The 21,460-nt window shown below is 37.6% G+C and overlaps 1 protein-coding gene across 25 annotated transcripts in view; it reads left to right on the forward strand.

Moving 5' to 3' along the window:
* The window catches only part of LRRFIP2 (LRR binding FLII interacting protein 2), a 109,391-nt gene that overhangs the window by 5,271 nt on the left and 82,660 nt on the right, over window positions 1-21,460 (forward strand). For all 25 annotated transcript variants that reach the window (XM_045536950.1, XM_045536956.1, XM_045536965.1 and 22 more), the window contains exon 3: window positions 17,396-17,538. In XM_045536950.1, coding sequence (XP_045392906.1) covers window positions 17,449-17,538 — 90 coding nt within the window. In that variant the 5' untranslated portion in view covers window positions 17,396-17,448. The remainder of the gene's footprint in view (window positions 1-17,395; window positions 17,539-21,460) is intronic.

Here is a 21,460-nt window from a genome sequence, read left to right on the forward strand (position 1 = left end):
ATATTAAGTATTCCAGTTAAGTGACCCAAGGATTATAGGACTAAAGACAGAAACAAATTCAGCTTTAGATTAGATGGTTTTCCCTCATTGTGAATAATGCTATACCTAGGTGGACAGTCAAGGAAATGAGAGGACACTGTCTTCCTTGTCTTGCCAAATGCATCTTTTGCAATCCATCCAAAATTTTTTTTTGTTTTTTAAAAAAATTGTGGTAAAATAGAGATAACATAAAATTTACCATGTTGACCTTTTTTTTTTTCAATTTTTTTATTGTGGTAAATGTAGTCATGCATTGCTTGACGACAGGGATGGATATGTTCTGAGAAATGTGTCATTAGGTGATTTCATTGTGCGAACATCATAGAGTGTACTTACACAAACCTAGAAGATATAGTCTACTACACACCGGGCTATATGATATAGCCTATTGCTTCTAGGCTACAAAGCTATACAGCATGTTACTGTACTCAATATTGTAGGCAATTATAGCACTATGGTAAATATTTGTATATCTAAATATATCTAAACATAGAAAAGGTATGGTAAAAATATGGTATAAAAGATAAAAAGTGGGCTGGGTGCAGTGGTGTGTGTCTGTAGTCCCAGGTACTCAGCAGGCTGAGGCGGGAGGATTGCTTGAGACCAGGAGTCCAGGAGTTCTAGGCAGTAGTGCACAATGGTTGCACCTGTGAATAACCACTTTACTCCTGCCTGGGCAACATAGCAAGACCCCATCTTAAAAGAAAAGATAAAAAATGGCACACCTGTATAGGGCAGCTCTATTATAATCTTGTGGGACCACTGACATATATGCAGTCTGTTGTTGACTGAAATGTTATGCAGTGCATGTTTGTAAAATTGGCATAAAAATCTACCATTTAAACCAGTTTTAAGTGTGCAATTCATGGCATTAAGTACATTCACATTGTTGTGTAACCATCACCTCCATCTCCGGAAGATTTTCATCATCCCAAACAGAAACTTTGTTCATTAAACAATAACTCCTCATTGCCCATAGCCCTTGGTAACCATTATTCTACTTTTTGTCTCTGTGAGTTTGACTATGGTAGGTGCCTCATATAAGTGGAATCATAATATTTGTCTTTTGTGTCTGGCTTATTTCACTTAGCATAATATCTTCAAGGTTGATTCATGTTGTAGCATGTGTAAGAGTTTCATTTCTTTTTAAGGCTTAATAATATTCCATTGTATGTATGTGCCGTGTTATTTAATCATCTGTTGGTGGACATTTGGCTTGTTGGCTGTTGGGCTTTTGGCTGCTATGAATTATACTGCTGTGAACGTAACTGTACAAATATCTGTTTGATCTATCTGAATTGAAGTACTAGCTTCAATTCCTTGTGTATACACCCAGAAGTGGAATTGCTGGATCATATATAATTCTATGTATAATTTTTTGAGGAACCACCGTACTGTTTTCCACAGCAACTGGACCATTTTACATTCTCACCAGCAGTGTACAAATGTTCTAATTTCTCCATATCCTTGCCAATACTTGTTATTTTGTTTTTTAAAAATTTATTATTTTAAAAATAAAAGCTACCCTAATGGGTGTGAATTGGCATCTCATGGTTTTGATTTGCATTTCCCTAATGACGAGTGATGTTGAGCATCTTTTCCTGTGCTTATTGGCCATTTGTGTATCTTTTTTGGAGAAATGTCTGTTTGTGTCCTTGTTCTATGTTTTAATGGGGTTGTTTTGTTTTTGTTGTTGTTGAGTTGTAGGAGTTCTTTATATACTCTAGATATCAACCCTTATCAGATATATGATTTACAAATATTTTTTTGTATTCCATGGTTTGCATTTTTACTTTGTTGATAGTGTATTTTGATGCACAAAGTTTTTAATTTTGATGAAATCCAACTTACCTATTTTTCTTTTGTTGCTTGTGCTTTTGGTGTTATGTTCAATAAATATTGCCAAATGTGATGTCATTAAGGTTTTCCCATATGTTTTCTTCCATAGTTTTATAGTTTTAGCTTGTATGTTTGGGTCTTTGATCTATTTTGAGTTAGCTTTTGTATATGGTGTTAAGGTAAGGGTCCAACTTCATTCTTTTGAATGTGAATATGCAGTTTTCCTAGTCATTTCTTGAAAAGACTGTCCATTCTCCATTGAATGGTCTTGGCACCCTTGTTGAAAATTATTTGACCAAAAACTGTGAGGATTTGTTCCTGGGCTCTATTTTATAGTCTTTTGGTCTGTAGGTCTGTCCTTATACCAGTTACACACTATTTTGATTATTGTAGTTCTGTAGAAAGTTTTGAAGTCAGAAAGTGTAAGTCTTCCATCTTTGTTCTTTTTCAAGATTGTTTTGGCTATTTGGGCTCCCCTGAGATTCCATAAGAATTTTAATTTTAGTACGGGTTTTTCTATTTCTGGAAAATAAATCATTGGATTTTGATAGGGATTTCATTGAATCTGTAAGTTGCTTTGGGTTGTTATTGACATTTTAACAGTATTAAATCTAATTCATAAACAGGAGATGTCTTTCCATTTATTTATGTCTCCCTAATGTCTTTCAGCAATGTTTTATAGTTTTCAATATACAAGTCTTTGCCTTCTTGGTTAAGTTTATTCCTAAGTGTTATTTTTGATGCTATTGTGAATGGAATTATTTTCTTAATTTCCTTTAGGGATTGTTCATTGTTAGTATATAGAAATGCAACTTTTTTGTGTTGCATTTGTATTGCAAAAAAACTTTTTGTTTTTTGTTTTTGAAACAGTGTCTTGCTCTGTTGCCCAGACTGGAGTGCGGTGGCACAATCATAGCTCACTGCAACTTTGAACTGTTGGGTTCAAGGAATCCACCTGCTTCGGCCTCCTGAGTAGCTAGGACTACAGGTCCATGCCACCACACCTGGCTAATCTTTTTTTTTCTTTGAGACAGAGTCTTACTCTGTTGCCCAGGCAAGAGTGCCTTGGTGTCATCCCAGCTCACAGCAACCTCAAACTCCTGGGCTCAAGAGATCCTTCTGCCTCAGTCTCTCAAATAGCTGGGACTATGGGTGCTTGCTACCATGCCTGGCTAACTTTTTCTATTTTTAGTAGAGACGGGGTCTCACTCCTGCTCAGGCTGGTCTCGAACTCCTGACCTCAGGCGATCCTCCTGCCTCAGCCTCCCAGAGTGCTAGGATTACAGGTGTGAGCCACTGCACCTGGCCCACCTGGCTAACTTTTTATAGAGATGGGGTCTTGCTGTGTTGCCCAGGCTGGGTCTCAAACTGTTGGCCTCAAGTGATCCTCCTGCCTTGGCCTCCCAAAGTGCTGGGATTGTAGGCGTGAGCTACTGTGCCCAGCTGTGGGTGTTGATTTTTTTATTCTTTTTTTTTTTCTTTTTTTGGAGACAGGGCCTTTCTCTCTCACTCTGCCTATAGTGCAGTGGCATCATCATAGCTCACTGCAACCTCACATTCTTGGGCCCAACTGATCCTCCTGCCTCAGGTGCCCAAGTAGCTGGGACTACAGGTTGGCGTTGCCATGCCTGGCTCATTTTTCTATTTTTTTGTAGAGACAGGGTCTCATGTTTGCTCAGGCTGGTCTCAAACTCCTGGCCTCAAGCAGTCCTCCTGGCTTAGCCTCTCAAAGTGCTAGGATTTCAGGCATGAGCCACCACGTCTGGCTGTGTGTTGATTTTATACTGTGAAATTTTGCTGAATTTATTCATCCAAAGTTTTATTTCTTTATTTTTAAATTTAATTAATTAATTAATTAATTAATTTTTTTAGAGACATGGTCCTGCTTTGTCCCCCAGGCTGGACTACAGTGTTGCAATCAGCTCATTTCAACCTCAAACTCCTGGGCTCAAGCAATCCTCTTGCCTGAGTCTCCAAAACAGCTAGGCCTCCAGGCACCAGCCAACATGCCCTGATTATTTAAAAAAGAATTTTTTTTTGTAGATACAGGGTTTTGAAATACTGCCCAAGCAGGCTGGTCTTGAACTCCTGGCCTCAAGCGATCCTGCCCCCTTGACCTCCCAAAGTTCTGAGATTACAGTCATGAGCCATTGCACCCAGCCAATCCAAAGTTTTAAAAGTTAGTATATTAGTTTTCTATGCTGTGTGACTAATCACATAAACTTAGCAGCTTAAAGTAACATACATTTTATTATCTCACAGTTTCTGTGGGGCAGGAGTCTGGTAATGGCTGGGCTGAGTCCTCTGCTTAGGGTCTGCAGTCAATGTGTTGAGGCTGTGATTGAGGTGTTAACTGGGCTGAGTTCTCCCCTGGAGACTTCAGTGGGGGAGAAATCCGTTCCCAAGCTCACTTAGGTTGTTGCCAGAATTAATTTCCTTGTAGTTTTAGCACTGAGGCTTCTCACTCAGTCACTTGGTCCTCTAGAGGTAGCCTTCAGCTCTAAAAGGCTATTCTCAGGTCTTGTAGAAAACTTACAGGTGTTCCTGGTCCTGTGGTATTTCTCAACAGGACTCCTTCATCAACACAGCAAATAGAGTCTCTAGAGTAAGTCTTTTAGCAAGACGGTCTTATATAATGTAACATAATCATGGGAGTGACATCCTATGTAACCTTTGCCATATTCTGTTGGTTAGAAGTAAGTCACAGGACCCGCCTGCATTCATGGAGAGGTATTTATACAGAAGTGTGAATACTCTGATTTCTCTTCAGATCGTATAAATCTTTTGCCTTTTGCACAAAGGTGTGACTACTAGAAAGAGGTATCAGGGTAACGAGCCACCTAAAGAGTTTGTCTGCTATAGCTGTTTATCAGATAGCATGTTTTATAAACCTATTTTTGTTTAACGAAATACATATGCTATTATAATAAAACAGGAATATCTTTAGATGGTGGGAATTACTGGTGGTTTTATTGTTATTTTATATTTCTTCATTGTTTCCTCCCACTTTCCCTTCCTGCAGCATTCCAATTTTGAAATTTTATTTTTATTTTTTTCACTCTGCCCCACCCCCCAGTTTTGAAATTTTAAAATCAATAGTTGATGTTTTTATTCTAACTAAATAAATAGTGCTTACTGCTCAGCCAAGTAGTGTATTATGATTATTTTTTTCTTGTTTAACTTTCAGTTTTTTCAAGGAGTTAAAAGTTGCTAATTTTATTTGCATAATTTTCTGTTCATCTATTATTGTTTCCCTCCAATGCTCCAACATTATTTCAGGAGTCTTATCTATCTACTTAGATATATTAATTTATAATATAAATTATAAACTATTTTAAGCAAAATAATTAGTTTGTGAAATATAGAGAAATATAAAACAAAAATACAGTTTTAGGAAGAATAGTAAAATAAGCACCTGTGTTCTCACTACTAGGTCAAGAAATTACACTTTACAGTTACCCTAGAAATCCCCTTGAGATATCCTTTAATGACACCCCCTCCCCCCAAGTAATCACAACCTCAATTTATACATTAGTCATTCTCTTTAGAGCATTTCTTGATCAGCCCTGCAATCTCCCCTATCGCCCCATATATGTATTCCTAACTAATATATTGGTTAATTTTGAAAAACTAAAAAGTTCTGCCACCTTTTTGTGTCTATTAGTTGGGGTAGACTAACCTACTTTAACAAATAATCTCCAGGTCTCAGTAGTTTAACATAATTAAAGTTTATTTCTCACTCACATCTTTGTCTGCTGTGAGTTGAAAAGCAGTGATGGAGGGATAGTCTGTTCCACAGAGTCACTGAGAGACTCTGGTTCCTTTCTTACAGTGACTCTACCATACCCTGGGGCCTCAGAGACTTTCACCGAGTCTTCTATATCTGGCTGGCATGGAGAAGGAGTATGGTAGATTGCATGGAAAGTCTGATGCACCAGGCTAGGACGTTGTATACATCACTTTTGTCCACATTCCACTGGCCAGAACTGAGTCAGATGACTGCACTTAACTGCAAGGAAGGATGTGAGTATAGCATAGCTGTAGGGTTCAGGCTTGAGGGAAATGGCTTGGTGAACAATAAGCCAATCTCTGTCATAGTATGTATCCCTAAGCAGTATATTGTTCGGTTTTGAAAAACGGAATAGCAAACATAACCCTAACTATGAAGGGACAGGTGCATATTTCTACTATTAGATGAAGGCTCCCAGGAGAAGATAAGCCAAAGAGAGTGTTCCTTGAGTCCTTTCTGGGTAAGTCATTGAGAAAGTTTGTTATTGAGCCCAGCGAAACAAGGCTCACCACAATCACGGCATTTGGCAGAACTGAAATGTTTACAAAGTACTATAGTAAATATCTAGAAGAAATACTATTGGGGGAGTAGACTGCTCTATATGATTTGCCTTCTAAGCTCAGGAATAGGTAAAAGCAAAACACTTTTCCTGTACTGTGAGATAGTTCTCAGCCCATCTAGGTGATGGGGGAAGGAACAGCAGAAACTGTCAATATGGGATCAACACAAACTAAATTCTGATGAAAGCCTCGACCAGGCACATCTCATGTTAAAAGAAGGTCCTGAAAGCTGCGGGGATTTTGATGATGACAGTCCTCCATTACATCCCTTGAATCACATTGGTTCAATCTGTGGCTTTCTTTCTGAGACATTTATCATCGTTTCGGGGGATCCCCTTTATCCTTCTTCTGTGTTAGATTTATTTCCTGTAAAGTTTCCCTCTCTCTTGATTTTTCTCCTTTACTTGATGAAGCAAATTTTCTAGTAACTTATTGACAGAGCGTGTGAAAGAGGTAAAATTTTGAGACCCTGCATGTCTAGAAATGTCTTTAATAATCAAGTATGAGAATAGAGTAGTTTGACTGGCTATAGGCTGCTTGTAGTTTGTCTATAATTTTCCTTCAGGAATTCGAAGGCATCACTATTTTCTTCTGGTTTCCAGAATTACATTTGGAAGTCTGAAGCCATTCTCACTGTTAATACTTTATGTGTGACCTGATTTCCCACCCCTGGAAGCTTGTAAAATCATCTTTGTTCCCAGTGTTTAAAATTCACTATGATAATCCGCTATGATACATACTGGTGTGAACTCAGGACTTGTGTTTAACACTCTGGGCCCTTTCAGTCTGGTAATTCATGTTCTTAACTTCTTGGAAGTTATTTTAGTAAGGATTTCTTTTTGTTTTCTCTTTCTCCACTTATTTGAATATTAGTCCCTCTGGACTGATACTTTAACCTTATTTTTTTCTCTCTTGTTTTCCATCTCATCATCTTTTTTCTCTGTTTTCTATGAGACTTCTTGAACTTTATTTTCCAACCTGAGTTTTTTTAAATTAATTTTTTTATTGAGGTAAAAGTCACATGTAAAATTTACCACTTTAAATTGGTGATCCCTTTAGTGGTTTTTAGAATATTCACAAAGTTGTACAACCATCACCACTAATTCCAGAATGTTTTTCTTACCCCCAAAATAAACCTCGTACTCAGAGCAGTCACTCCCCATTTCCTCTTTCCCCAGCCTCTGGAAAGCACTAATCTACTTTCTGTCTCTGTGGATTTGCCTGTTGTGAACATTTCACATAAATGAAATCATACAATATGTAGCCTTTGCGTCTGGCTTTTTCACTTCTCATAATGTTTTCAAGATTCCTCCTTGTATTAATAGCAAGAGTCAGTACTTTATTCCTTTTTATGGTTGGATAATTTTCCATTGTATGGATATACTACATTTGTTTATCCATTCATCAGTTGATGGACATTTGGCTTGTTTCCACTTGGCTATTATGAGTAGTGCTGCTGTGTACATGTTTTTGCATGGACATACGTTTTCAGTTCTGTTGAGTATATACCTGTTGGAATTGCTGAGTTCTATCGTGTGTTTAATTTCTACTATCATGTCTTAATTTCCAAGATTTTGTTTTTATTCTCTGAATATTTTTTTATAGCCCACTATTCTTGCTTCACGGTTACAATATGCTTTCTTAATTCTCTGAAGATATTAATGAAGTTATTTTTGAAGTTTTCATCTCCTTTATTTTCACATTTATTTATTTATTTTTATTGATGGGGTCTTGCTCTGTTGTCCAGGCTGGAGTGCAATGATATGATCATAGCTCACTGAAGCCTTGAACTCCTGGGCTAAAGTGATCCTCCCGCTTCAGCCTCCTGAGTAGCTGGGACTATGCACCACCATGCCCTTTTTTTTTTTGTAGTGATGGGGTTTTGCTTTGTTGCACAGGCTGGTCTTGAACTCTCAGCCTCAAGTGATCCTCCCATCTTGTCCTCCCACAGTGCTGGGATTACTGGCATGAGGCACTGCTCCAGGCCACTAAGTTGTATTTTTGAATTAGTGGCTTTTCACACATTTCTTGGTTTGAGAATAGGTGGGGCTGGTCAATTTTGAGCTTCCCTGGGACAGGGGTATGTATTATGGGAGCAGAGTAGATGGTTTAAAGCAGCAGTCCTCAACCTTTTTGGCACCAGGGACTGATTTCGTGGAAGACATTTTTTCCATGGACAGTTTTGGGGGGGTGGGGAGGGTTGTGAGGAGGAGGAGGAGCTCAGGCAGTGATTCCAGCGATAATACAGATGAAGCTTCACTTCCTGGCTGGGTCCCTTGCCACCTGCCCCTCACCTCCTGCTGTGCAGCCCAGTTCCTAAGTTTCATGGAAGACGGTTTTTCTATGGATAGGAGTGGAGGGGTGGCGTTGAGAGAAATGAGGCGAGAGGCAGAGCTCAGGTGGCCCCAGATCCTAACAGGCCAGAGATCTTTACCTTTCTGTAGCCTGGGGATTGGGGACCTCAGGTTTAAAGAGGGCTAGGGCAAGCCCCCATTTCAATATGCAGATTTTCACCTAACCCCTGACTCCCTACTCTGTTGCTATCCCCAATGTTCACTCTTCCCTTCCCCAAAGCCACTTTGATCTATAGGAACTTAACGATATCCTGGGGAACAGAGGATGAAGTTGGAGTTGCTGCAGTAGCCTGGTTATGGAGAGGGGACCTGGAGCTCCAGCTACTTTTAAAGACTTTTAAGCAATCCTGCTTTTTGCCTGGGCCTCACTTCTGTCACTTAGAGATACTGCACAGTTTTTTAGAGGCAAGATGACTTGTTTCTTGTTGGATTCACTCTCTAGAGGTACTTAGGTTGTAACTTTCACTGCTTTGCTATGTCAGTTTTCTTTTCTTCACTTTCTGCCTTTCAAATATTTATTGAAATTGCTAGTCTCCAGTTGTCTCCATTGTTTTTGTGGGTTTATTACCACTGCTGCTCACCCCACTTACATTTTAATGGCGTTTATGGAAAAAAATGAGATAACTGTGGTTAATGTTCTATGCTTAACTGGAACTCAAATCTTTTTATTATAATAATGGCTATGTATTTTGAGGGAAACATCAGTGGTGTTTGTTTGAAATTATGTTGATGTATGAGTTTAAATTAAGATTTGAATACTGAATTTAGAAAATTAATCTAAGAAGTTAATTAAGTTAATTAAGATGAGCTGTTTTATTTAATCTTAAAATTAGACTTTTTGGGGCTTTAGCCTTTCTACACAGAAAGGTAAAAGAAAACAAATTTAGTGAGGAGGTATATATATATATATATATATATATATATATATATTTTTTTTTTTTTTGAGACAAAATCTCACTTTGTTGCCTGGGCTAGAGTGCCGTGGCATCAGCCTAGCTCGCAGCAACCTCAAACTCCTGGGCTCAAGCTATCCTCCTGCCTCAGCCTCCTGAGTAGCTGGGACTACAGCCATGTGCCACCATGCCCAGCTAATTTTTTTCTATATATATTTTTAGATGTCCATATAATTTCTTTCTATTTTTTCAGTAGTGACAGGGTCTCGCTCTTGCTCAGGCTGGTCTCGAGCTCCTGAGCTCAAACAATCCACCCGCCTCGGCCTCCCGGAGTGCTAGGATTATAGGCGTGAGCCACTGTGCCCGGCTGAGGAGGTATATTTTTAAAAAATTTTTTAATTTTTGAGATAGAGTCTTGCACTATTGCCTGGCCTAGAGTACAGTGACATCATATCTCACTGCAACCTCAAACTCCTGGGCTCTCGATCCTTCTGCCTCAGCCTCCCAAGTAGCTGGGACTACAAGTATGCACCACCATGCCTGGCTGGTTTTTCTGTTTTTGGTAGAGATGGGTTCTTGTTCTTGCTCAGACTGGTCTTGGACTCCTGGCCTCAAGTGATTCTCCCGCCTTGGCCTCCCAAATTACCGGGATTATAGGTGTGAACCACCATGCCCAGCCAAAGTTATTAGTTCTCATTCATTCAACATTACTTAACATCTTTCTGTGCACCTGGTACCTGACATAAAAACATAGATAAGGTACAGAGTTTGTAGCCTGAGTTCTTATGCATTTTCATAATTAGAAAACTTGTGTGTATGTGCGTGGATGTGATTGATGGGCGGTAGATGAGCAGGTATGGGAGCGGGGAAGTAAATTTCTCTTTATTTTTGTAAAAAGAAGCCACCGAGTGCTGGTATTAGGTCTTTTATCAGCAGAAGTAATGTATGTAAGGTGGAACTGATTGCATGTGTCTTTAGATTGGGGATGGTACTTGGATTAGCTACTCACAGCTATGCTGCAACTCTGCTTTCTTTTGTAATCATTCCCTCGTGAACATTGTACTTATCTTGCTGACTTCTTCCTTTTATGTACCTGATTAATATCTTGCCTACCTTTTCAGGGCATTACTTTGCTCTTTCTAAGACAGATTTTAGTTACACAAACCTGATCAACATGACTCAAGAGTGGAAAGGTGTTGGTATCTTCCTTTCTGAAATGAAAATACCTCATATCACTACTGTTCCCCCCACCTTGCTAATGAGTGAGCTACATGGGTAGAAGGAATCACAGAGGTCTTCAGGGAAAACTGAAAATTTCAAAGGATTTTGCTCTGATAATGAAAACTTGCAGGCTTGAAAGTTAATTTTTCTTTTTTCTAGGACTGTAGAAGACATTAGTTGTTGCTTTTTTGTTCTAATTTTGACCTGTTGATTTTTGAATTAGATTTTTTATTTTGTAACATTTTTAAGGTTAAACTGATAGTGCTCATTCTATTTAAAATTAGCAATGTATTTCTCATGTACTTACAGTTCCATTAAATTTATGGTAGTGATGGTTAATGTAAAATGATATTAGAAAATTATGGTTTTCCCAGAGTTGACCAACAGTTTTATAATTCTACTTTGCAGTTGCTTTGACAAACTAAATGGAACTTTTCCCCTTATCAGCTTGATATAGTTTCAAAGTTGGTTTCTTTTTTAATTTTAAAATATTAAGGGGGTACAAATGTTTTTGTTATGTGGATACCTTTTATAATGCTTAAGTTGTGGCTTTTAGTGTGTTCATCATGCAAATAGTGTTCATTATACCTGATAGGTTGGTTTTTGGCCCTCCCCTCCTCCTCTAAAGTTGGTTATTCTTATAAGTTTATATTTCCATACTGTGAAATAGCTCCATAATTGTAGCTTTTAACTTAACATTTTTTAACCTTATCAGTTTTATAAGGTGATTATCAATAGTATTTAAAACTTAAGAAAAAGGTAAATTTTTTTTACATATTGCTGTAGTCATTCACTATTCATAGTGCAAAGTTTTACATATTTGTAACACAGTTTACATGCCATTTTGTTATCTTTTGTACCTTCTGTGGGCATATCAAACTTGTCTCTTTGCTTGCTTTTTATGAGTTTTCTAGTGCTGCCATTTATTACATCATGCTGATTGGCCTTGAGATAATAAAGCTATTGTGAATTTAGGCCATTTTCAGTTTTGTGTTTTGTTTTTACTGTAGCTTAAAAAGAAGTAGAAATGATCATGTTTATTCATGTAATTTTTTACTTTTGTTGCATTATGTTCTTAGTTTTATTTTTGTTCACATTCAAATATAGTTAATATGGGTGTTTATTTATTTATTTTTTGGAGACAGGGTCTTGCTCTGTTGCCCAGGCTGGAGTGCAGTGGCATCACTATAGCTCATTGCAACGTCAAACTCCTGGGCTCAAGTGGGCTTCTGGGCTCAAGTGCCTTAGCCTCCCAAATAGCTGGACTACAGGCGTGTGCCACCATGCAAGGCTAATTTTCTTATTTTTTGTAGAGATGGGATCTCTCTATGTTGATCAGGCTGGTCTTGAACTCCTGGCCCCACGCTATCCTCCAGCCTTGGCCTCCCAAAGTGCTAGGATTACAGGGGTGAGCCACAGTGCAAGGCTGAGTATTGTCAGTAGAGTTCATCCTTGGTCAGAAGGACAGCCTAACATCTAAGGCTAATTTAAATTTTTTTCCTTTGGGACTTAATTCTGGTCCCTTCTCTTTTATTATTAGTGGCAGAGTTTAGTTACGTGCCTTAACATATTTGTTTTGATTTCCTTTCTTTTGGTGGAAGAAATATTTAGTAATAATTCCATATACTTAAGAAAGAATCACACACTTGTGCAGTTCAGCAAGATGATTTCCACTACCTCTTAATATGGCTACTCGTCTAGTCAATTGGAAATAGTAAAAAAAAAAAACCTCACTAAGTATGCAGGTCTGATGTTGGATTGTATTTGTGTTTGAAATGTGTAATCCCTCTCCCTTTCTCCTTCTCCTTTTTTCCTCTTCTTGGTACAGGAATTTAGGCCATTCTCTTCCTTGCCCCTAATCTTTATTTCTTTTCTTCTTCTTCTTTTTTTTTTTTTTTTTTAACTAATCCTGTGACAGATTATCCATAATCTTTATTTCCTTTTTTTTTTTTTGAGACAGAGTCTCACTCTCTTGCCCTGGCTAGAGTGCCATGGCGTCAGCCTACCTCACAGCAACCTCAAACTCCTGGGCTCAAGCAATCCTACTGCCTCAGCCTCCCGAGTAGCTGGGACTACAGGCATGTGCCACCATGCCCGGCTAATTTTTATATATATATATATTTTTAGCTGTCCAGATCATTTCTTTCTATTTTTAGTAGACAGGTTCTCGCTCTTGCTCAGGCTGGTCTCGAACTCCCAAGCTCAAACAATCCTCCTGCCTTGGCCTCCCAGAATGCTAGGATTATAGGTGTGAGCCACTGTGCCACTGCATCTACCTGGCCTCAAAAATAGACTTTGAATACCACAAAGTACCTTAACAATTTCTCCTTTTTTAAAGAGCTGGGCATTGTGGCTCCCACCTGTAATCCAAGCCACTTGGGAGGCTAAGGTGGGAGGATCACTTGAGCTCAGTTATGATTGAGCCACTGCACCCCAGCCTGGGTAAGATCCCATTTCTAAAACAACAAAAAATTTCTCCTTTTTTGTTTTTGTTTTTATTATATAAATATGCTACACAGTAGAATGATTATAGTTAAAGGCATTTTTATTTTTTTCCAGATTGCTCCATGCTTTAGCAAAAATTCTTAGCATGACTAATGATGCCACACAATGTATGCTGGAGGAAAAAACTTGAGGATGTTTTTGTTTAGTTAATAATGTGAAATTGTAAAGAAAGGCCAAGATTGCACTTTGGTCAATTTTATAAGCTAAATATATAAAAGCAGTTGTTAATTCCAGACACTTTAAATATTTATGGAGTGCTTTATATTAAGTGCTTGTATTTATCTTACCTCATTTGAGCCTCACATTAACCATGTCAGATAGGTGGAATAGATAGACGATGAAAGGAGGCTTAGGAAATGGTAAGGACAATGCCGCAGGTGGTGGTGCAATCAGTTGAACTCAGGGGCTCCCACTTTAAATTTTGTCCAGTGGCAACAACTGCAGTCACTTTAAGTCACTAGTTGAGGTGCTATTCCAGATACTGGATTTGTTTATGAATAATTACCAAATGTTTAATTGTGCACACTAGCATTAACTGTAATGGCAGATATGATGCAAAGACATACCACGACAATATAACAATATTGAGAGTTCTCCATGATGTAATACTTAGATATAAAGGAACTGTATCTGTCAGGATCCAGTTGGGCACAGAACTCTCTAAGTGTCCTATATTTAGAATGTGACATGCTGATACTACACGTACATTCTGTTCTTACAAAAGTAAGCAGTGTCATGATTGAAGTACCACTTTTAATGTGGCAAAATGCCTGTTGTTTCAGACTTGTATTATATGAGAAGTTCATTGGAGAAGAGAAAGCTTTAGTGATGTATCTATTTTGGAAGGCTTATATTCTACAACATCGTGAAGGTACCTTCTGTCCCTTAAGTAGACAAATATTTAATGACAAAACCATCTGGAGAAAATCAGCTTGACACTTTCTGGGTAAAGGACTTGACAAAAATGCAGGCATTTGTTCTTATCAATTGATGTAAAGGTTTAGCTCTTTAAGTTGTTTGATACCATTAAGGAAAAGTTAGAAGACATTAACATGGCTCCTGAAGAAAAGTGTTTTTGAGGAAACCTCATTGGGATAGAAACGTACTGAAAATCCTTTAGGCTCAGAAAGGATATAATCTATTTAATGTTGCCTTTGAGTCAATATCCTTATTTTTGTCATTTTGTTGAGACGTAGTTTTCCATTGGCTATGGTAGGAATCTTATTTCTTTTAAGGTTTCTTCCATCACTGGTACAGAATGGTGTGGAGTTCCTGGAAGATAAATCACACAGGAACTTAAAATCTTTAATTTTTGTAATATTATTAAGGATGCCTGCCTACAGAGTACAAATAATATAATTCTTTCAAAAGTGCTAGATTGTTCTTTGAAATGGGTAATGGCTGATCTGCCTCATGTGCAGCAGAAAAGGTGACAGGACCTGGCCAGTCATGTGAACACCTAGGTGCTCTCTGTATGATACATAGGACAGGAAGGTCAAGGAAGATAAACAGGAAGTTGTTCCCATTTCCTGCTTATCCTGTGCCTCTGTCTCTTTCCTGTCATCTTTTTCTCAGGTTTGCCTAGTCGGGAGCTTATTAAAATAGTTTTGAGGTAGTTTTAAGAAAGAATAATTTTTTACGTAGATTTGTCAGCCAGGAGTACCCTGGTGCTCTAAGGTGTAGACAGTGTTAGTTGAGAAAGAAGGAAAATGGATTATGGGGAAAGAGGAGAAAGATGAGAAAGAAGTACATTCAAACGTGTGCCCTGGACAGTGGTTTCAGATAGTGTGTCTCAGTTGTGTAGCATATTGTGCCTAATATGGTGTGATCCACTTAGGGACCAGTTTATTCTTTGAGCTTTGGATCAGAATGTTTTTATGTTTTATTTTTAAAAGTATCTCTTCTTCCTCAATGCTATTGAAATTTTAGAGACTAGAAGAAGAAAAAAATGCATCCCGAATCCTATCCTCCTAACAAAAACGCTGTTAAACTACTGATACATTTCCTGCCAAATCTATTTTTTCTTCTGTAATTATTTTTATATATCTGGAATTAGAAAATGCCTACATTTCACATTTTTCTGTGAAATGTCTTTCAGTGTGTCCTTGGAAAACTGGCTGAAGGATAAATATTGGATGATACCACAATGTATCAGCTAAATTGTCACTCTAGTCTGAAAAGTAACTTTGAATTGCATGTTGCTTTTTTCCCTTAGTAGGTGACTAATAGTTGTATATACCATTACTATTAATTAAGTCAATGATATTTTAAATTATGCTGAAGTTGAAGATGATTAGAGACTTCTGAGAAAACTGCTGTGTACTTTTCAGAAATTGTCCTGATTTGTGGTTGGGATTTATCAGCTGCTGCTTTCAGATGTACATTTTTGTTTGTTTCCATTTAAGTAAGTTCTTTTCTTAAAGATCATATCCAGATATATTTTCTATGGTGAAGTAATAAACCATCATCAGTCTTTATTCTGGTTGACAGATGTAACAGTCTAGCTCTGGGGAATGAGAAATAGTGTTAGATAAGATGAGAGTGGCTTAATTTTCACTGGAGAAAATTTTTTTTGGTGGAAGTGGTTCTGCTTTATTTTGCCTAAATCAAGTAAATTCCAGTACATTAAAGTCACTTATACTTTTAATATAGCCAATTCTGTTAGGGCAGAGTTACTTGAGAATTCCTTTGTGACTCATACTACAAAGGAATTTTGCCAGTTTATTTTGTTAAACTAGGAAATTTTTTTTTTAAGTTACTGGATATTTAGCTAAATGAACTATAATTCTTAGCAATGTGTGTAGAAGATAGGGAGGTCGTGCAATTTCAGATGCATTCACTCATGGGAATTTTAAATCTCAAATTCCATGTTTTAGAAAGGTTAGATGGTCTTAATCTTTGATATTATTTAATTCTGGCAGATGAGTTTTTCTTCTCTCTCTGTCTCTTTTTCTCTCTCTCTCCTTTTTTTAAAAATTGAGACAGGATCTTGCTTTGTTGCCTGGGCTAGAGTGCAGTGGCATCATCATATTGTAACTCACTGCAACTTCAAACTCCAGGGCTCAAGTGATCCTCCTGCCTCGGCCTCCCAAAGTGATAGGATTACAGGCATAAGCCAGCCTGCCTGGCCTTCTCTCTTCTCTAAAAATAGTTCTACTTAATAATAGATTCATAGATACATTCTTATTTAAAAATATATTTATTTTTTATTTATTAGGCAGCCCCCTGTACCAGAGTAGGTCCAGAGTGACTCCCCTGTAGATACATTCTTATTCTGCTGTATCAGTTTTGTTCATCAGTGTATCTTCAGCACCTCCTGTAGTACCTGGCAGTAGCAGGCACTCAACTGTTAGTTACGTGGACAGTGTTGGTTATTGTTAATTGCAGAATAAGAAATCTTCATTTTTTTTTGTGGTTATGGTTTAATTGGAATTGTTTCTCAAGTTTCACTAAAAAGCAAAGTTACTTTTATAACTTTAAGGCTCAATATTAAAACCTCTTGAACAGGTTCTTCCAAAACTTTAGGCTGAATGACTTCTCTGAAATGTCTTTCACTCTGGGATGGAAATAGATTTTAGAAATAGCTGTAGCAATTTTAAACTGTTACATAGAAATTGCTGACTGCAGTTTTCTGAGGCTAATATTATAATACACTGTCCTAAGTTGCTGTGGGTAATAGTGAAAAGAGTTAGGAGGTTTAGTAATTAGTATAAATTTAACTGTTCTAACATATACTGGAATAATTTGGTACTGGGAAAAGCATTTGGTGACTAATTTCTCTTTTAAAAATGAATTTATAAGGATGGGTGTGGTGGCTCATGCCTGTAATCCCAGCACTTTGGGAGGCTGAGGTGGGAGAATTGCTTGAGGCAGGCCTGGGCAAACAGGCCTGGGCGACATAGTGAGACCCTATCTCTACAAAAAAATAAAAAATAGCTGGTGTGGCAGTGTATGCTTTTAGTCTTAGCTACTCTGGACCTTGAGGCAGAAGGGTTGCTTGAGCCCAGGAGGTCAAGGCTGCAGTGAGCTATGATTGCTCCACTGCACTCTAGCCTGGATGATGGAGCGAGACCCTGTCTCTAAAAGGAAAAAAATTTATTTATGTACACACACGCATACACACACACACATATATGAACATTAAAAGCACACATGAGGAAATAGCCTAAATTATTCTCTTTCTGTTTATTTCAGGGCTGTAAACAGTGAAATCACTTTCAGAGGTAAAAGACTATTAAGAACACAAGATGGGCACTCCTGGTTCTGGAAGGAAAAGAACACCTGTGAAAGACCGATTTTCTGCAGAAGATGAAGCTTTGAGTAACATCGCCAGAGAGGTATGTCTGGTGAACCCCCTCTCAGTGCTGACTTGCACAGATAAGAGCCTTGTAAAAATGCTGATATGGCAGAGATACAGATATTCATTCATTGAGCTAGTTTCAGAATGTTTACTATGAGCAAGATGTTATGGCTGGCCTCTAAAATACTATATTAGACTAAAAAATACTTGAATATTATCAAATGAAATAGACTGTAGAGATGAATCTCTAACCAAAACATTTGGGACAACAAAATTGTAATACAGAGCATACACACAGACTGGGGTGGTCTTTGATATGTCCAAAGAACAAAGAAAAGGTTGGGGGTTTTATTAGAAAGAGAAATGTTATATATTGTTTTGGAAAAAAAGTCATTGGCACTTAATGAACTTTTCAGGGGGTGTCGTGCTCTGATTAGTGAGTGACAGCAGTAGGTAAAACTAGTCTTAGAGTTACTGCAGTTCATTTCTGCAACTACTAGGTAAACCTGGTCTTAAGGTTGTAGCAGGTCATTTTGGCACTGGCTTGGGAGATAATCCCTGGGCAGGTGCTTTTGCTCCAGTCGCTTTTCTTTTCCTCCCCTGTCTTGACTATAACTTAATTGGATATGATAAGATAATTTCAATTCCTATAATCAATTTTCACAGTATCCAACTCATCTCAAATTAATTTTTCATTGTATTTTTGTTGGTTTTTTTAGTTCCAGGGACTTGTCCTAGTGTATTGTAATTTATAATTTATAATTAATCTTCAGAATTTAAACTTAGGGTAATTAGAATGTTGAAGATAGAATAACTATATTATAGAAATGCTCATTGGGCATTAATATGTTAATGTGTTCCAGGAGGTGCTGTATAAATGTTGACAGAAACAGTCCTTATTTGGTGTTCATTCAGATTCAGTGGCTTAGCTGTTTTTTGAAACATTGCAGTGGAATTTTTATGTTTACTTTTTTAAGCTAGTAATAGAGGTTCTGGGGCATTTTTTTTTTCAGTTTGTTGACAACTCAGGAAAAAAAAAGGGAAGGGGTGTCACCTATTGAATCACTGGCAACATTTCCTGTTGTATATTGGAAATTTAAGATAATTCCCACCTGGGATTTCTTAGTGGAGTGCTAACTTTGTTTCTGACTCTATCTGGAGCTGCAGACTGACCATAAACTAATTTGGTGTAAGAATTGCCTAGAGCATCATTAAATTATATTATATTAATTATATTCTTTTGGTGAGAATGATTCCCTTATCACTTCCTCTTTGTTATTCTTAGTAAGTAGCTCATTTAGGACTAGCACTGTTTCCTTTTGACATATTACACAGTCTTCTTTTGATCCAGCTCATTGTTATGTTTTTCCTTTTCAAAGCTATTCGATCAGCTTTTGCATTAGAAGTAAAATCCTAAAAGAGGGTATTTAAAGCAAAGAAAAGTTATTATCTAAAAACTTATAACAAAGTTGTTAAATTACCTTAACAAAATTACTTTAGAAATCAATGAGATGTTTTTAGATAAAAAGATAAAAGATACGTAAACATGAAAAAGTAGATATTACCTTTCAGTGATCTTAAATGTTTGCATAAATGAAGCATTTTGGAAGGCACGTAGCTTTAGTTGAAAATTAAAATGACTCCAAATGTTTATTTCCAAAATTGGAGAGATTTACAGAGATTTTTCTAAGGGAAGAAAATGTCAGTATCTTCTGGGTTCCTTTTTTTTTTTCTAGACAGGGTCTTGCCATGTCACCCAGGCTAAAGTGCAGTGATGTGATCATAGCTCACTGCAACCTCAAACTCCTGGGCTCAAGCCATCCTCCTGCCTCAGCCTCCCGAACAGCTAGGACTACAGGTGTGTGCCACCACGCCTGGCTAATCCTTCTATTTTTTGTAGAGACTGGGTCTCGAATTCCTGACCTTAAGTAATCCTCCCGCCTTGGCCTCCCAAAGTGCTAGGATTATAGGCATGAGCCACCTCACTGGCCTCTTCTAGGCTCCTTTAGTACTGTCATTAAGCATTTGAACTTTTTTTTCTTTAAAGATGTGGGGTCTTGCTGTGGTGTCCAGGTTGGGTTGCTATTCACAGTCACGATCCCACTACTGATCAGCATGGGAGTTTTGACCTGTTCCATTTCCAACCTGGGCCATTTCACCCCTCCTTAGGCAACCATGTGGTCCCCCACTCCTGGAAGGTCACCGTATTTATGCCAAACTTAGTGTTGACACTTGATGGACACAGTGCACTGCAGCCCAGAGCTCCTGGGCTCAAGCATCAAGCAGTCCTACCTCAGCCTCTCGAGTAGCTGAGACTACAGGGCTGTGCTGCTTAACTGCGCCTGGCTTGTTTTTTTCTTTATGTGATGCTTCCTTTAAAAAATTGGGTAGGATTCTAACATCTAACACTTGTTGAGTGCTTACTATGTGGCAAACACTATTCTAAGCATCATACATGCATTAATTCATTTAATCTTCATAAAATTCTGAGACTGATTTTATTATCATCTCCATTTAACACATGAGAAAATCATTGCACAGAAAAGTTAAGTAACTTCCACAAGGTTACCTAGCTAGGAAATAGTAGAGCTTGGACTCAAGCACATGAAGTTTGTCTCCATTTACCCGCTTACTATGCTATGTTATTTCTCAATCAATCTTCTTTACCTACCCCATTAGTAGCTTGTTTTTCAGTAACTTTTCATGACTTTGAAAACAATTTCACATCTTGATTCTCATAAAAATCTTGAGCTTGGTAGGATAGATATTGTTATTAGCCTTATGTACAGCTGAGGAAACAGATGAAGCTGAGTGATAACTGTCTAAAAGTGAAAACTCTCTAAAAGTTATCAGAATCAGGGCTCAAATTCAGCTATTGTTCGTTCTGCTCTACCATACTGCTTCCAGGAACGGTGGGCTTTGGAGACTTAAAAGCATAGCTTTGAATTCTGGTTTTACTAGTTGTTAGTTGAATAACTTTGTTAAGTAACTTTTCTAGACTTCTCTAGGTTTCCTCATCTGTAAAATGGGAATAATACTGTCTTCCTGTCTCACAGGGCTGTTATGATGATTAAAGGGGATAAAGCATGTGAACCTAAACACGGTATTAGGCTTTGAAGCAGGCTATTTTGTTGCTTATTAAAATGTAGAAATAGACTCTTTTTGTAAAAGAAATTTATTAAGGTAGATGTTCTAAGACAGGACCAGTCATTGGAATCTCCCAGGGAGCTTTATCAATATACAGATTGCGAAGTCATACTCCATACTTGCCAAATCTGAATCCCTGGGGGGTTGAGCTTAGAAATCTGTATTTAAATAAACACACACACACTCTCTCTCTCTCTCTCTCACTTTTACACTCCTTCCTATGGGATTCTGATGGCCAGTCAGATTTGGAAACCATGAACCAAAATACACAGATGATCGTATCCTGAGTGGTCAGTTTTTTAATACTTGCACAGACTTTTCCTCTCTGTATGTTATTATTTTGCTATGAAATACCTGAGTTTAATTCAGTTATTATATTAGAACTTATAAGAAAAGTTATTACTACAAAACGATATAAAAAGCCAATATTTCTGGTTTTTATTTGTCTTCAGAGCTCTGAATATGCATATGCCAACTGTAGTAACAGTCAAGGCTCAAATTTAACCTGAAACATGAGAGAGCCGGTTTTCTTAATATTCAAAACTTTATTTGCATGGATACATGATGTGTGATTTAGTGGTTTTAAAACTTGAGAGGAAATATGTTTCGCAGCTTTAATAGTTGTTTGATATGTTCCTTGTGATTCTTTCTCTTTCCTTTAAAGTTTTCATAGGCGTTCATGCACTGGATGATTGGCATTCACATGTAGTCCTTAATCCTTATTTTCTCCAGTGGGATCATCCCGTTCACAAGAAAACATTGCCTTAAGTTAGAAACAAACAAAAACTAACAAACTCCTACAATAATAAAAA

The sequence above is a fragment of the Lemur catta genome, chromosome 1, assembly GCF_020740605.2.
Source record: "Lemur catta isolate mLemCat1 chromosome 1, mLemCat1.pri, whole genome shotgun sequence".
Classification (NCBI taxonomy): Eukaryota; Metazoa; Chordata; class Mammalia; order Primates; family Lemuridae; genus Lemur; species Lemur catta.